This window comes from Mustela erminea, chromosome 13, assembly GCF_009829155.1.
Source record: "Mustela erminea isolate mMusErm1 chromosome 13, mMusErm1.Pri, whole genome shotgun sequence".
NCBI classification, from domain to species: Eukaryota; Metazoa; Chordata; class Mammalia; order Carnivora; family Mustelidae; genus Mustela; species Mustela erminea.
Genome location: NC_045626.1, coordinates 86033629 through 86050222, shown reverse-complemented (window position 1 = coordinate 86050222; position 16594 = coordinate 86033629). Strand labels below are relative to the sequence as shown.

At 39.6% G+C, this 16594-nt stretch overlaps 1 protein-coding gene across 3 annotated transcripts in view; it reads right to left on the bottom strand.

The window, feature by feature from the left end:
• The window catches only part of KNTC1 (kinetochore associated 1), an 80740-nt gene that overhangs the window by 42692 nt on the left and 21454 nt on the right, over nt 1–16594 (bottom strand). For all 3 annotated transcript variants that reach the window (XM_032309827.1, XM_032309826.1, XM_032309828.1), the window contains exons 17-31: nt 16217–16342; nt 16037–16126; nt 15609–15662; nt 14961–15022; nt 9477–9588; nt 8327–8470; nt 8084–8140; nt 7890–7991; nt 5117–5236; nt 4881–5024; nt 3945–4043; nt 3198–3301; nt 2690–2789; nt 1983–2117; nt 675–794 (exon numbers count right to left, since the gene is read on the bottom strand). In XM_032309827.1, the coding sequence (XP_032165718.1) occupies nt 675–794; nt 1983–2117; nt 2690–2789; nt 3198–3301; nt 3945–4043; nt 4881–5024; nt 5117–5236; nt 7890–7991; nt 8084–8140; nt 8327–8470; nt 9477–9588; nt 14961–15022; nt 15609–15662; nt 16037–16126; nt 16217–16342 (1569 nt within the window). The remainder of the gene's footprint in view (nt 1–674; nt 795–1982; nt 2118–2689; nt 2790–3197; nt 3302–3944; nt 4044–4880; nt 5025–5116; nt 5237–7889; nt 7992–8083; nt 8141–8326; nt 8471–9476; nt 9589–14960; nt 15023–15608; nt 15663–16036; nt 16127–16216; nt 16343–16594) is intronic.

Here is a 16594-nt window from a genome sequence, read left to right as displayed (position 1 = left end):
GATCACAATTAGGCAGAGAGGCAGGCAGAGAGAGGGGAAGGGAAGCAGGCTCCCCGCTGAGCAGAGAGCCCGATGTGGGGCTCGATCCCAGGACCCTGGGACCATGATCCGAGCAAAAGGCAGAGGCTTTAACCCACTTAGCCACCCAGGCGCCCCTGACATGACTTTTGAAAACTTATTTACTTGAGAGAGAGAAGCAAGAGTGAGTGGGGGGTGGGCAGAGGGAGAGAATCTTCAAGCAGACTCCCCGCTGAGCTTGGAGACTGATGTGGGGCTCAATCTCATGATCCATGAGATCATGACCTGGCCAAAACCAAAAGCTGGATGCTTAATCAACTGGGTGTGGCTGATGTCATTATTTGACAGTAATGACTATGTCCTATATAACACGAAATTATATTGCAAAGGTTTATGGAAAACCCTTCGTGTACAACATCTACTTCAATTAATCCTTCTGGTTTGTAGATCCCAGATTATCAGTGAGGGCTCAAGCCGTTGCTCCAAAACAGCCATATGTGGCTCTTTTCTATGCAGCAAATTTATACAAAGAGTTTTACATTAGGATGTTCTAGCGGAGAGAAGAGGAGATACTCCTATCTGCTTATCTATCTTTTCTGTCCTGTTGATTACTATCCATAAATACTGGATTCATCTGTATTTAGTGAAAATCTCACCTCTTTGGAATCATCTGGTTCTTCTTGTAATGCCAACCGTGCCCATATGATTACCCGTTCTGCAGTTTTCTCAGCTTCAGCAGGAGGCAAAGACCTCAACAGAAGGATACAGTCTTCACCCTATAAAGTGTTTGAAAGGAAGAAAAAACAGCTGGTACTTGTGAAGGACAGTTTAGACTCACCTCTTGCTTTTTTCTATTTAAAGGCGAAAAGACAGTATTTAAAAAAATAGAATATGGGGGCGCCTGGGTGGCTCAGTGGATTAAGCCGCTGCCTTCGGCTCAGGTCATGATCCCAGTGTCCTGGGATCGAGCCCCGCATCCGGCTCTCTGCTCAGCAGGGAGCCTGCTTCCTCCTCTCTCTCTCTGCCTGCCTCTCTGCCTACTTGTGATCTCTCTCTCTGTCAAATAAAATAAATAAAATCTTAAAAAAAAAAAAAAAGAATATGATCTAATGTTTTAAAAAAGCTGATAACTCTGGTTTTGATGACAGCAAACAAAAAAAATTAAATTCAAATACACCCCTTTGTATTTCATAATTCTTAACTATGCTCATGGTTATAGAATTATATCAGAATAAAGACATTTAAAATAGGAAAAGAAAATGCACGCCCTATTCTGGAATCAAAGGGTCCTACGGTGTACAAAAAACATGAGTCTATGTTTCATAAACACCAAAGAATATGAAAGCCCAATAGCTAGTCATAAAATACTTTTAAAGAAACCACAGATATGGGGGCGCCTGGGTGGCTCAGTCATTAGGTGTCCGCTTTTAGCTCAGATCATGATCCCAGGGTTCTGGGATCCAACCCGCATTGGGCAACCTGCTCTGCGGGAAGCCTGCTTCTCCCTCTCCCTCTCCCCCTGCTTGTGTTCTCCCTCTCACTGTGTCTCTGCCAAATAAATAAATAAAATCTTAAAAAAAAAAAAGAAACTACAGATATAAAGAATATGGCCAATCTAACATCTAATATTTTCATCCTGGTATAACTTATTTTCTTTTTATTGAAGATTTTATTTGTTTATTTGAGAGAGAGTGAGTGAGAGAGAGAGAGAGCGCATAAGCAGTAGGAGTAGGAGAGGGAGAAGCAGACTCCTCACTGAGCAGGGAGCTAGATGTGGAGCTTGATCCCAGGATCCTGGGATTATGACCTGAGCCAAAGGCGATGCTTAACTGACTGAGCCATCCAGGTACCCCTTGATATAACTTTCATTTGTGATAATCTATTCAGATAATTTGAGTGATTTGAGCTTTTACAGACTTACTTAACAAAGAAACCTAAGAAAGGACAATACAGAACTTTCATACCTGTTCTCTATCAATGAGATCAATAATCCTTAGACTGTAAATTTCATCGTCGGGCAACATATACGCTTGAGCCACCTTCAAAGCATCTTCTAAGGAAGATGGGACATCTTGCTTGAGAATGTATCTGACCACCCTCTGAAGCAGAGACAATATATACATTTCTTCATTATGAAATCTCAGAGAAACCAGAAGTCCTTTGTTCATAAAGGCAAAGTACTCATCAAATTAAAATCAAGCAGCAAAAAACCCAAGCTGTGTGAAAAATTAAAACATGATTTATATTCTGAATTTTATGATATGTAAGTGACAAATAAACCCTGCGTATATTTAAGGTGTACAGCATGATGATTTGATATACTCCTTTAGCTTCTTAATGTCCTTGTTATCTTTACTATCCTAATAAACAAGTGAATACCCAATTTTTAAAAAAGACTTATTTTTTTTTTATGTTTTATTTATTTAACTAAGTAATCTCTGCACCCAATGTAGGGCTTGAACTCATGATCCCAAGATTAAGAGTTGAACACGCCATCTACTGAGCTAGCCAGGCACCCCTGAACGTCCTATTCACACTCTATCCTACAAAAGGAAAGTAGTGGAGAACTTAGCTCTGTTAGCCTTCAAGAATATGAAGTCCTCATTAGTTTTCCCAAACTGTCCTCAGAACGGAACAGCGGGGTTCAAGACCCTTCAGCTACTGTACTCACCATGATTTCCTTATTTAAGAGGTTCACCTCCCTTACTCCATAGCCTCGTAGAAGTTTTTTCATCTCCATTAGTTTGTAACTTTCCTGTAATAACTTGACTCTGAAAGGAAATTTGCTCATATTTTTTAAATGATTTTTTAAAAGATTTTACTTGTTCATTTCTTTGAGAGAGGGAGAGAGTGAGGCAAGCTAGCACAGGGGGGTGGGGGGGATGGGAAGGGCAGAGGGAGAGGGACAAGCAGACTATGCGCTGACTCAGAGCCCAACGTGGGGCTCGATCCCCAGATCCTGAGATCACAACCTAAGCTGAAATCAACAGTCAGACGCTCAACTGACTGAGCCACCCAGATGCCCAAGAAATTTGTCGATATTAACATGGATTGTCTTTTTTTTTTTTTTTTTTAATACTAAGAGACACAGTGAAGGGCATAAAACATAAATGAATGTCAAGAGGAAACAGGAGACTTATCCAGCACCGACACCATGATCTGGGAGACTGCCGTCTTACTTGGGATGGTCCATTTCTAGGTGCTGTCTCACTAGCTGCTCCACAGCTGCACTCCAAGGAACCACCGCCGCGTACATTATCTTAAGCACAGCGTCGAATATGAGCTATGAAGACACACAGACACTGACCGTGCAGAAGAGCCCTCGGATTCACGTTTCATGGAAATTAATGACATTGCCTCATCTATAGCAGCAGAGGTCTTACATCTACAGTGTGGACGCTCAGAGTATCTCCTCTGACTACAAAAGTATATGTTCCTTCTGATTCTCACATATCGTGAGCAATTTCATTATTTAGAAAAACTCAGAAAAATATTTTCTCTGCTGAAAGTGAAGTCATATAGCTCTATTCCTTTCAACAGTCTTTAGTCTCTGTGTTTAAAAATATTTTTCATGACTTTATTCACAGTTTATAATGGTAACAGTGGGAAGGCATAATAAAAGTGTGTTATAACAGATTTAAAAAATGTGTCCGTGTTTGTATAATCATAGAAAAGCCTAGAAATATATGCACCCAATCATCCATGGTAGTTCTTCTGGGGATGGGAATGAGAAAATTTTTATTTCTTGTTTTCTATAATGAAAGAAAATGGAATTATGGGTGGTTTTTATTTATTTATTTTTATTCTTTTCCTGAACTTCACAAATTCTTCTTAACAAATTTGCTATTGCCTTTGTGATCAGAGAGAAAGTTTTCAGAAAAGATGCGATGCTCAAAGGAAAATCTACATGGTCACTATCTACTTACATCTGTATCCGATAAACATCCTATGACTGCCATGGCTTTTGCTTCCCATGCGGTTTCAAAGAGTGATGTGGACTTCGAGCTACATCTCTTCAATAAATCCTAAAAGGGGATAAACACATATTTTTTAAATTTGAAACTCTTACTAAAAAAAAAAAAAAAAAGTAAAACATATATAGAAAAACAGCTTTTATAGATGTGAAAAGAAAAAAAAAAAAGCAAAAATGACTTAGCAATGAATGTGAAACAATGCTCAAAAAACAAAATCACTAAGGCCTTGGCCTTTCGTTTAATATGGACAAGGACACTTAAGAAGGAAATATTCTTGAAGAATCTACAAATGAGATGACTGCAGCTTATTAATGTGTGAAAACACATGCTCACATGATTGAGCTCCTTTTATTTCACAATAAGCATTTGGAGAAAGTCCTAATATTATCCCATTCTGCCCAAGGTTACCAGTCAATCAGTACACCACATTAACCAATACTGCATAAATCCCGATGGTAAAGCATGACATTCCCTATAGGGTTAGATGTTTATTTTATTTTATTTTTTTTAAGATTTTGTTTATTTATTTGACAGAGAGAGAGAGGAGGAAGCAGGCTCCCTGCTGAGCAGAGAGCCCGATGCGGGACTCGATCCCAGGACCCTGAGATCATGACCTGAGCTGAAGGCAGCGGCTTAACCCACTGAGCCACCCAGGCACCCTTATTTTATTTTTTTAAGATTTTATTTATTTATTTGACAGAGATCACAAGAAGGCAGAGGCGGGGGGCGGGGGGGCAGACTCCCCGCTGAGCAGAGAGCCCAATGTGGGGCTCGATCCCAGGACCCTGAGATCACAACCTGAGCCAAAGGCAGAGGTTTATAGGATTAGATGTTTAAACAGTGACACACATAGACACAAGGGGAAAAGACTAGAGGTAAAGAAGTTACCTCTATGTAGAGCAGAAGAAGTTCCTCCTCTTGTAAGCCATGTTCCCGCATGTAAACTCTTATAAATTTCTCTAAGACAGAAGGAATCAGCTCTGGGGCTAACACTTTATCAAACATGCGGAACACAATGGTGGTTGTAGTCTCCTGGATGCCAAGAGAAAGGCGGCAGAGATGCAAGTTCTAGTCATGGTGGCTGTCATTAAAAAATAACACTTCCAATAAATCTAGGTTTTTACCTTCTCGAAATCAGAGAGGGCCAGTTTGCAGTTGTATTTCCTATGCAATGTGATCAATTCCTGCAAGTTATTTACCAGAGTCCTTAGCTGACGTACTTCCTCCGTGTTCTGATAATCCTTCTAAAAACAGAAGTGTGAGAGGGGAAATACAAAGAAAAATCAGAATTATTTCAGATAAAATAAATAAGGAACATGATTATGTACATAAGAGGAAATCTGTACTTAATGCCTGTAAGTTTTGTGGAATTTTAACACATTAACTAGTGCAAATTTATAGATTAGAATCCAACAGAAATCTAAAGGCAATTTTCTTTCTCAACAAACAAACAAACAAATAAACAAACAAACAAACAGGAAAACTTCAATGTTAGGGGTGCCTGGATGGCTTAGTCAGTTAAGCATCTGACACTTGATTTCAGCTCAGGTCATGATCTCAGGGTCCTGGGGGTATTGAGCCCTAGTCGGGCTCTGCATTCAGTGGGGAGTCTGTTTGAGGATTCTCTCCCTCTCCCCCTACTTGTGCTCTCTAAAATAAATAAATAAATCTCCACACACCCAGTGTGGAGCCCGACGCAGGACTCAGGCTCGCGACCCTGAGATCACACCCTGAGCCCAAATCAAGAGTTGGACATCCAACCGACTGAGCCACACAGGCTGCCCTAAAATTTTATTTTTTAAGTAATCTTTACACTTAATGCAGGGGTTGAATTTACACTGTGAGATCAAGAGTCTCACTCTCCACTGAGTTAGCCAGGTACCCCTGAACGTTAGTGTAAAATTTTATGCTTATGTACAAAAACATCATTTAGATGGACCTCAATGCCCTATCTGTATAGATCAAGACATAAAGATCCGATATAAAGCTGTAACATTTGATAAACTTATATACAAGAAATAGAATTTTCAATATTGATAAAGACAATTAACAGGGAAAAGACAGAGTAGTGTTTTTTGACTTTTTTTTTTTTTTTTAAAGATTTTATTTATTTAATTGCCAGAGAGCACAAGCAGGGGAAGCAGCAGGCAGAGCGAGAAGCAGGGTTCCTGCTGAATAAGGAGCCGGACATGGGGCTCAATCCCAGGACCACGACCTGAGCTGAAGACAGAAGCTTAACCAACTGAGTGACGCAGGCATACCAGGACAGGGTAGTGTTTTATAGCAAGAAGAAAAGCTCTTCTATGGAAAAATGTATTATAATGATCAATATATACTGATTATATATATCAATATACTAGTTGAAACATATATCAAAAAACTCCTGCTTACTTTTTAATAGTATATAACCAGTAAGTCCAATTATTAGCAAGAATCTGCTACATCTGGGGCGCCTGGGTGGCTCAGTCATTAGGCGTCTGTCTGCCTTCAGCTGAGGTCATGATCCCAGGATCCTGGGATGGAGCCCCACATTGGGCTCCCTGCTTGACAGGAAGCCTGCTTCTCCCTCTCCCACTCCCCCTGCTTGTGTTCCCTCTCTTGCTGTCTGTCAAATGATTAAATAAAATCTTAAAAAAAAAAAAAAAAAAGAATCTGCTATATCAGAAAGCAGAAGAAAATTTATTTATTTTTAGGCTCCAGAAATTTAAGGAATAGGTGCAATTTTATTTTATTTTATTTTTTTAAAGATTTTATTTATTGGGGCGCCTGGGTGGCTCAGTGGTTAAGCCGCTGCCTTCGGCTCAGGTCATGATCTCAGGGTCCTGGGATCGAGTCCCGCATCGGGGTCTCTGCTCAGCAGGGAGCCTGCTTCCTCCTCTCTCTCTCTCTCTCTGCCTGCCTCTCTGCCTACTTGTGATTTCTCTCTGTCAAATAAATAAATAAAATCTTTAAAAAAAAAAAAAAAAAAGATTTTATTTATTTATTTGACAGAGGGAGATCACAAGTAGACAGAGAGGCAGGCAGAGAGAGAGAGAGAGAGGGAAGCAGGCCCTCTGCTGAGCAGAGAGCCCGATGCGGGACTCGATCCCAGGACCCCGAGATCATGACCTGAGCCGAAGGCAGCGGCTTAAACCACTGAGCCACCCAGGTGCCCCTAGGTGCAATTTTATAATGTATATTACCACAAAGAAGGTTTACCTTCTGGTACTTAAGTCCTTAAAACTTCGGAGTTGAGATCATACAGGAATATCTCACATGTTAATTTATAAACTAATTTATGGCACTCCAAGGGACTTTCCTAAAATATAAGAATATACTTTCCTTCTTTTCAATATAATGAATGCTTTCTAGTTTTTAGAAACTTAAAGGGAAAAAGAAATTAATTTAAGAAATTTAGAAGTCAAATACTAAATTCAGTTCACAAACTTCAAATTAACACCAAATATAACAGCAGTGTTCTTGAGCTTAGTAACCTTTCTAGCACTGCTATTTTTTTTCAGTCAAAAAAGTCCAAGCATTTCTTTTTTAAATGTGATCTTTTAAAAAATTCACTAGTACTTAAGCCATAATGGCTATTGGAATGCCTAAGAACTGCAATCAGAACTGGGAGTGGTTTGCTGGTTTAAATAAGATCTTGAAAACTAATCCTAAAGCATTATTAAATTTCATTCCTTTAAAGGACTGTAAATTGCTGCCAATGCAGAAAATTCCAATTATATTACTGAGGAGTATGTTTATATATGGTTTCCTGTTTGGTTGGTGAATTTTAGATGTACACAATAAAAGAACACACAAACAGAAAATGTAAGAAATAGATGTATCTCTTAGTACATGTACACAAATCCTTTAACATAAACTGAATGCTTTATTACTGAAAATTCATTTTCTATATCATACCAAGGAAATCCAATGCCAACAGGACACCAATGCCAACTGATCTGGTTTTTCTGCTGTAAAAAATACCTCTGCCAGTTGAAGTCCATTTTCTGGCCAGTTTGCCTTTAAAGAGGAACACACACCATTAAAAGTGATGCTGTACGCCACTGGGAGTGTTTGAAATGTCTTTTCAGTGCTAATAATACTGGTATTACCTTATCAGTTAATTCAAGGTTCCTGGCTGCTTGTTCCAACCATTTTGCAAGAATTTTCTGAAACAGACATATCATTTGTAAATAAATAGTCAGTAGATAATCAAGGAAATAATGTAAAACCCCCATGATAATCTTTCAACAGAGACACTGAACTACCTGGCGTTACCGCCCTTTACTCTGCAGTGATATAAGGCAAAGGCTAGACTTGAATGACCCAGAGTGGAAATACTGAAGGCCACTCACCTGCCCTTCAGGTACAGCCCTTCTCACGAATGGGATCACATCATTTTTAAGCCACGGGCAAAGCTTTTGCAAAGACACTGGTGTAGAAATTGAGTTGAGCAAGTTCTCAAGCATTTTCACATCAAATCTGCTTTCAAAATTTGCCTAAATTATACAGAGTGAGAAATTAGGATCTATCAGACGGATTTAAAATGACAGCTTCCCAAAATGGAAAGACTTGTTAGGAAGTCATTTTTAGGAAATATTTTACTGTCTTAATTACAAGCACGAGGGGTGATTTACTCTATACTGATGAGTCGTTGGCAGCCACGAATCCCACGAACTCTCATGGCAGCAAGGACCAACTCATAAATTAGGGGGCAGTGGAACTGGCCGAGGAAGGAAAACTTAACAGGAAGTGATAGTGCAAATCCAAACAAGCCATGTGTCCATGAGTGACATCACACCAAGATGACACGTTTTGGACCTCATGATAACGGCCAGCATGGAGGGAATCAGAGCAGAGCTGCTAATGCACAATCCTTTACACAGTCTGAGCTGTAACAGGAATAACTTCACCAGCAGTACTTAAGAAAGCCCATCAATAAATCATTCAATAACACATTGCTTTCTTTTTTCTTAAGATTTTAAAGATTCTATTTTATTATTTATTTGACAGAGATCACAAGTAGACAGAGAGGTAGGCGGCGGGTGGGGTGGGGGAAGCAGGCTCCCCACTGCACAGGGAGCCCGATATGGGGCTCAAATCTCAGCCCTGAGATCATGACCTGAGCTGAAGGCAGAGGCCTACCCACTGAGCCACCTAGGCTCCCCCTTTCTTTTTTTTAAGATTTTAACGTAATCTCTGAGCCCAATGTGGGGCTCGAACCCACAACACTGAGATCAAAAGTCACATGCTCCACCGACTGAGCCAGCCAGCTGCCCCAAAATGTTGCCTTTTCAGCTAAGTTTAGGAGTTCATTGGACTCTGAATGAGATAAAACAGCTTCTCAAGTAACTTCACCTCTAGTTTAATATCATCAGGAAAATTTTATCAAACATTCCATTGCCCACTCACACCTGACACCCTTCATTCACATGAAGACAACAGATTCAATCACCTACCCCAGGAGCCATAAAGTCATTAACAACAAAACCCAAAACAGATTACCTTATGTCGAAGCCAAAGGTACTGTGCACAAACAAGGTTTCCTTCTCGTAGCTGTAAAAAGATATCCTTAAGGTCATCTTCATTATTCAGAAATTCAATCCAAGAACTACCACTGCAAAGTAAGGGATAAAATTAGTAGTTAAAAAATTAAGGTCATAATGTTACAAGTGGATACCATTAGAAATTTTAACTAGTGGTTTAGTTTTTTCCCCCCTCAAAGTTAAAAGAAGTTCCAAAGATTGTACAGTAAAAAGTGGTTTCTTTCCTATCCCAGACTTGTAGAGCTCCTGTCACCCTCCCTGAAAGTCATCTCTCCTTATAGGTTCTTCCTGGGATAATCACGCATATACGAGCAATTATTTTAAGGTGTTTTTAAAAAAAAATTTATTTGAGAGAGAGAGAGAGAGAGAAAGAGCGCAAGAAGCAAGAGTAAGAACCTGGGAAAGGACAAAGGGGGAAGGAGAAGCCGACTCCCCAGTGAGCAGGAAGCAGCCTGATGTGGGGCTCAATCCCAGGACCCCGAGATCATGACCTAAGCTGAAATCAGATACTTAACCAACTAAGAGGAAATCAGATACTTCCTAATTAAGTTTTTAAAACAAATGAAGGGCTTCTGGATGGCTCAGTCAGTTAAGTGTCTGACTCTTGATTTTGGCTCAGGTCAAGATCTCAAGGTCCTGGGATTGAGCCCTGTGGTAGGCTCTGCACTCAGCAGGGAGTCTGCTCATCCCTCTCCCTCCCTCTCTCTAAAATAAATAAAATAAAATCTTTAAAATATATATACTGTTCTGTAAGTACCAGTCAATGAGATGAGGTAAGGGGAAAAAAATGAGGCAAAATTATCATTATTTGACTATATAATCATACACTTAGAAAAAATAAGATCAGCTGAGACATTGCTTTTTTAAAGATTTTTATTTATTTATTTGGCAGAGATAGAGAGAGATCACAAGTAGGCAGAGAGGCAGGCAGAGGCAGAGCGAGCAGGCTCCCTGCTCAGCACTGAGCCTAATGCTGGGCTTGATCCCAGGACCCAAAAATCATGACCTGATTTTATTGACCCAGCAACTGAAACACGATTAAGAATAATAAAGGAATGCAAAGGCGCTTGAGTGGCTCAGTTGGTTAAGTGTGTGCCTTTGGCTCAGGTCATGATCCCAGGGCTGGGATTCCACATTGGGCTCCCTGCTCAGCGGTGAGTCTGCTTCACCCTCTCCCTCTGTCTCTCCCCTCTACTTGTGCATGCTCTCTCTCTAAAATAAATAAATAAAATCTTAAAAAGAAAAAAAAAAAAGGAATTCAATAAAGTAGTTGATTAAAAAGTAATTTTTAAAAATCAATAGTTTTTCATAGCCTTTCAAAAATATGATGGAGGGCACCTGGGTGGCTCAGTGGGTTAAAGCCTCTGCCTTCGGCTCAGGTCATGATCCCAGGGTCCTGGGATCAAGTCCCGTATTTGGCTCTCTGCTCAGCAGGGAGCTTGCTTCCCTTCCTCTCTCTGCCTGCCTCTCTGCCTACTTGTGATCTCTGTCTGTCAAAAAAATAAATAAATAATCTTTTAAAAAATACACGATGGAGATATGTCCCATTTATAGCAGTAGGAAAAATATTTAAGAGCTATATAAAGACAACTGAGTAGATAACTGCTCAAGAACGAAAGAAAGGACAGAATGAGTAGGACAAAATGTCCCTAAAAAGGAAGATTCAATAATGCAAAGATGCTGGTTCTCCCTAAATTGATCTTCCATTCAGCATATTCCCAATAAGAAAATAAAAATAAATAAAATTTAAAATCCTAATAAAGGGGCGCCTGGGTGGCTCAGTGGGTTAAGCCTCTGCCTTCGGCTCAGGTCATGATCTCAGAATCCTGGGATCTGGATTTTTTAAAAAAGATTTTACGTATTTACTTGACAGAAAGAGAGAGAGAGACAGAGAGGGAACGCAAGCAGGGGAAACGGGAGAGGGAGAAGCAGGCTTCCTGCCGAGCAGGCAACCCGAGGTGGGGCTCAATCCCAGGGTGCTGGGACCATGACCTGAGCCAAAGGCAGATGCTTAATGACTGAGCCAGGGGCCCAGGGGCCCCCAAATAGGATTTTTTAAAAAAAGATTTTATTTATTCATTAGAGAGAGTATGTATGCATATGAGCAGGGGTGGGAGCAGAGGGAGAGGGAGAAAGAGAATCTCAAGCAGACCGGGCACGGAATGAGAAGTGTGGCGCAGGGCCCGCTCTCATGACCCTGAGATCACAACCCAAGCTCAGATCAAGTCATACACTTAACTGACTGAGCCACTCAGGTGCCCCCCAAATAAGATTTCTTTAAACTGGGGTAAGGTACTACCCTAAAGATACAAATACAGTGATCCAAAGAGGCACCTGTACCCCACCGTTTATAGCAGCAGTGTCCACAATAGCCAAACTATGGAAAGAGCTCAGATGTCCCTCAATAGATGAAGGGATAGAGGTGACGTGGTATGTTTACAATGGAATATTAGCCATCAAAGAAATGAAATCTTGCCATTTGCAACAACATGGATGGAACTAGAGGGTATTACGCTAAGCAAAGTAAGTCAATCAGAGAAAAACAATTATATGACCTCACTGATATGCAGAATTTAAGAAACAAGATAGAAGATCCTAGGGGAAGAGAGGAAAAAATGAAACAAGATGAAACAAGAAAGGGAGACAAACCATAAGAGACTCTTAATCTTAGGAAATGAACTGAGTGTTGCTGGAGGGGAGAGGGGTCGGGGGACAGGGTGGCTAGGTGATGGATACTGGGGAGGGTATGTGTTGTGGCGAGCACTGGGTGTTAGGTAAGACTGATAAATCACAGACCTGTACCCCTAAAACATAATACATTATATGTTAAGTAATCGAACTTAAATTTTTTTTAAAAATGAAAGGGAGTAAAAACACAAACATAGAAACAAACAAAAAAACTTAAATAATATTGGTTTGAAGGAATTAAAATGTAGGCTTGAATCAAATCTCAAAAGAAGAAAACCAGTGAAGATTGTTTCTGGTTGCTGCTGTAACAGATTACCACAGACTTAACTGCTTAAGACAACAGAAATTTATTATCTTCTAGATTTGCGTGTTAGAAGCCCTAGGGACGCCTGGGTGGCTCAGTTGGTTAAGCGGCTGCCTTCGGCTCAGGTCATGATCCCAGCGTCCTGGGATTGAGTCCCACATCGGGCTCCTTGGGAGCCTGCTTCTCCCTCTGCCTCTGCCTGCCATTCTGTCTGCCTGTGCTTGCTCTCTCCCCCTCTCTCTCTCTGATAAATAAATAAAAATCTTTAAAAAAAAAAAAAAAAAAAAAGTTAAAAGAAGCCCAATAAGTGTTCTCAGTGGGTCAAAGTCAAGGTGTTGGCAGAGCTGTTCCTTTGTGGAATCTCTAGAGAAAAATCTCTTTCCTTGCCTTTTTCAGCCACTAGAGACCACCTATATTCCCTGGCTTGTTGTCCCTTCTTCCACCTTCAAAGTCAGCAACGTTGTATCTCAGACCATTCACCCTTTGTCACATCTCCTCTGACCACAGTCAGCAAGGTTCCTCTGCTTTAAGGACTCCAGTGATCTGAAGTTATCTCCTCATCTCAAGGTCCTCAACCTTTATCACATTTTGCCTTGTGATTAACGGGGATTTGGACCTGGACATCTTTGAGGGGTTGTTATTCTGCCAACTGCAGGACCCTCACAAACATAATGTTTCTAAGGTTTGTCCATGGGGCTGTGTGTGTGCCAGCGGTTTGTTCTTTCTATTGCTAAGCAGTATTCTGTTGTATGAACACACAGTTATACATATATTCTTCTGTTGGTGGATGTCTGGGTTATTACCAGTGTTTGGCTACTATGAACAAAAATGCATTTTTAAGCACACCTGAGTGATTCAATCAGTTGAGTGTCTGCCTTTGGCTTAGGTCATGATCTCAGGGTCCTGGGATTGAGTCCCATGTAGGGCTCCCTGCTCAGTAGGGAGTCTGCTTCTCCCCTTCCCTCTGCCTCTCCCCACTGCTCATTCTCTCTCTCTCTCTCTCTCTCAGATAAATAAATAAAATCTTTCAAAAATGCATTTTTAGATTATTTTTTATTTCTCTTGGGTAAGGACGTAGGAGAATTGCTAGACTGCAGGGTAATCCTATGTTTGACTTTTCACGTTTTTGGCCATTCATACATCTTCTTTTGCCAGTTTGTGTTCAAGTGTTTTGCCCATGTTTTGTTTTTACTAGGCTACTTGCTTTTTTATTATTAGGTTATAAATGGTTTTTCTATGTTCTAAATACAAATCCTTTGTCAGATTAAAAAAAAAAGATGATGTGGTATATCTATACAATGGAATACTACTCAGCCATCAAAAGAAATGAAATGTTGGCATTTGCAATGACATGGATCGAACTAGAAGGCATTACGCGATCAGAGAAAGCAATTATATGATCTCACTCATATGTGGAATTTAAGAAACAAAACAGAGGATTATAGGGGAAGGGAGGGAAAAACAAAGCCATAATCAGAGAGAGGAACAAACTATAAGAGACTCTTAATCAGAGGAAACAAAGTGAGGGTTGCTGGAGGGGAGGGGGATGGGGGAATGAGTGATGGGCGTAAAGCAGGGCATGCGATGGAATGAGTCTTGTAAGACTGATGAATTACTGACCTCTACCTCTGAAACGAACAATACATGTTAATTAATTGAATTTAAATTTTAAAAAATTATAAATAAATAAACTGGGTAAGGTGATTCTCATTCTAAATGTCATACAGAAAAATAAACATGAGAAAATTGCCCCCCAGATTCAGAAAAGTATGGAAAGTATATCAGGGCTAGTTTATCAGATAATAGGACATTCTAAAATCACATTAATTGGGGTGCCTGGGTGGTTCCGTGGGTTAAAGCCTCTGCCTTCAGCTCAGGTCATGATCTCAGGGTCCTGGGTTCAAGCCCCACATCAGCCTCCTTGCTCAGTGGGGAGTCTCCTTCTCCCTCTCCCTCTGCCCCTTCCCCCGACTCAGGCTTTCTCTTTCTATCTCTCAAATAAATAAATAAAATCTTTTAAAAAACCAAAAAACTATATGATACTGGTGAATGAAAAATATAAAATCCACTGAATATTAAGTCCAGAGATAGACAAATACAACAGGGAAAGAGGGATTGACTAGCCACAAGGGAAAATATTAAGCTTCCCCCTTCATTGTTAATTTGCAAATAATTTCTATTATCTTTAAGATAACTACCACTCATATGTGTAAATAGTGACAATTTTGGTGCACATGTTAGTATATCTAATAGAATCAACTGCCAGAAGTGAAATTGCTAAGGCAAAGATACGTGCATTTAAATTTGCCTTTCAAATTTATTAGTTCCATAGATGGTGTAGAAGAGTATCTACAGCCTAGCAGGAAAATAATATTTTCCATTACCTGATTCCCAGAAAACACATTTAGTCCAATTCATAATCTAAAAATAAAAAATGAAGAATGTACACACCTGAATTTTTCTGGTCCAAATGCTCCATAAAAAGTAGTCAATTTTGCATGAGCCCTTAGTACCTAGGAAAAAAAAAGAACATGATAATTTGAATGTCATATGCAAGAAAATTAAATTAAACCCCCCCCAGAAATTAGGCCTTCTATTTCAGAAGTCTTACACATTTCACCTCCTATTAGAGGTCAATTCTCATAAATATAACCCAAAAAACCTTGGAATAATGGAAACATTTCCAATCACATTCGGTGCAATAAAATTGCAAAAGAGAAGGCATTTACACAATAATTGTAGGTGCCTTCAAAATTAACTAGTTTTCCCAGTGATTTATATAAAAGCCCTTGTGTTAAAATGCAGTTGGATTATACCAAAAATTTACTTTGCTTTAATAAGAGTTTAAACCATGATAGTTAACATCATGGTTAATATTTATTTGTTTGGTTAACCAATGCCAGACACAATGCAAAATGGTTTATATAAATTATTTCATCTGACTTCAAAATAACCCTATAAGTACTATTATTATTCCTATTTTTCAGTAAGGAAACAAGAGTTAAAGTAAGTTGCTCTTGAAAAAATACAGGTCTATCTTGAATTGAAAGACATACTGTAAAGGTACGTTTACTCTCAAATTAAGTACAGTGTAATTACCTCTTTTAAACCATCAGAATAGACAGGAACAGTTTTATTTTCTTTTTTCAAAAGCTAAGATGAACAATGAGAAACAAAGTTAATATATCTGGTATATTAGTTTTTTTTTCATGAAGGAAGATGGATTTTCTGTGAAAGGACACAAATTATCAGGTCACATTGAACTCTGAGATGAACAGTGAATGACTGAAAAATGACATATCTTAAAAAAATAATGCAGCTTATGAAAACAGCTCACAATATTTTGCCCGTCTATTACACCTTGATTTTAAGGAATATAACTAGCAACGGTGTTCAGAGCTCACTGACAGGAACCTATGGCAGAAAACACACTTTAGGACATGTGTGCAATGGAGACAAGATTCATTTTTTCTGAGATGGTTTCTTTTGCATGAGACAAACTAACAGGTACAAACATAAAAACCTACCCGGGTTTTGGCATAATTTAGCATTTCCTGGGTTGTTTCATAGGTTAGCCACTGGGCCTCCAAGCAGTAATTTACCACAAATTCATCGTCCTGTTTGAGAAATGCCAGACACAGTCAGGTGATCTAATGTCGATCAGTCCGTCCATCTCAATGCTGTCATACACGACGGGGGAAACACACCTGGATTTTATGTAGATTGTTCTTAGCTTCATCTATGAGTTTTTGCCATTCGGTCTGCTCGCTGGTCTCTGCAGAACTCAAGGCTAATCTCTCTAATATATCATTGGATTTCACCTTGTAAACAAGCTGTAATACAAATATGCTTCATTAAGCAACTTGAAGCAAAATAATGCCTGTGCACAACTTCTTATGCTGCAGGCAACAGGCTGTTATGAAAAAAAAGAGGAAGCCTCATGTGGTCCAAGAATAAACAGTAAAGCAGGGAACGCTCAGATAACCCAAAGGTAATCTAGATTGCCAAGAGTTACGGAGACCATTTGAGTCCCAAACTACGCATGTCAAGCAGGGTACTAAGAGCCTTACATGAATGATCTCATT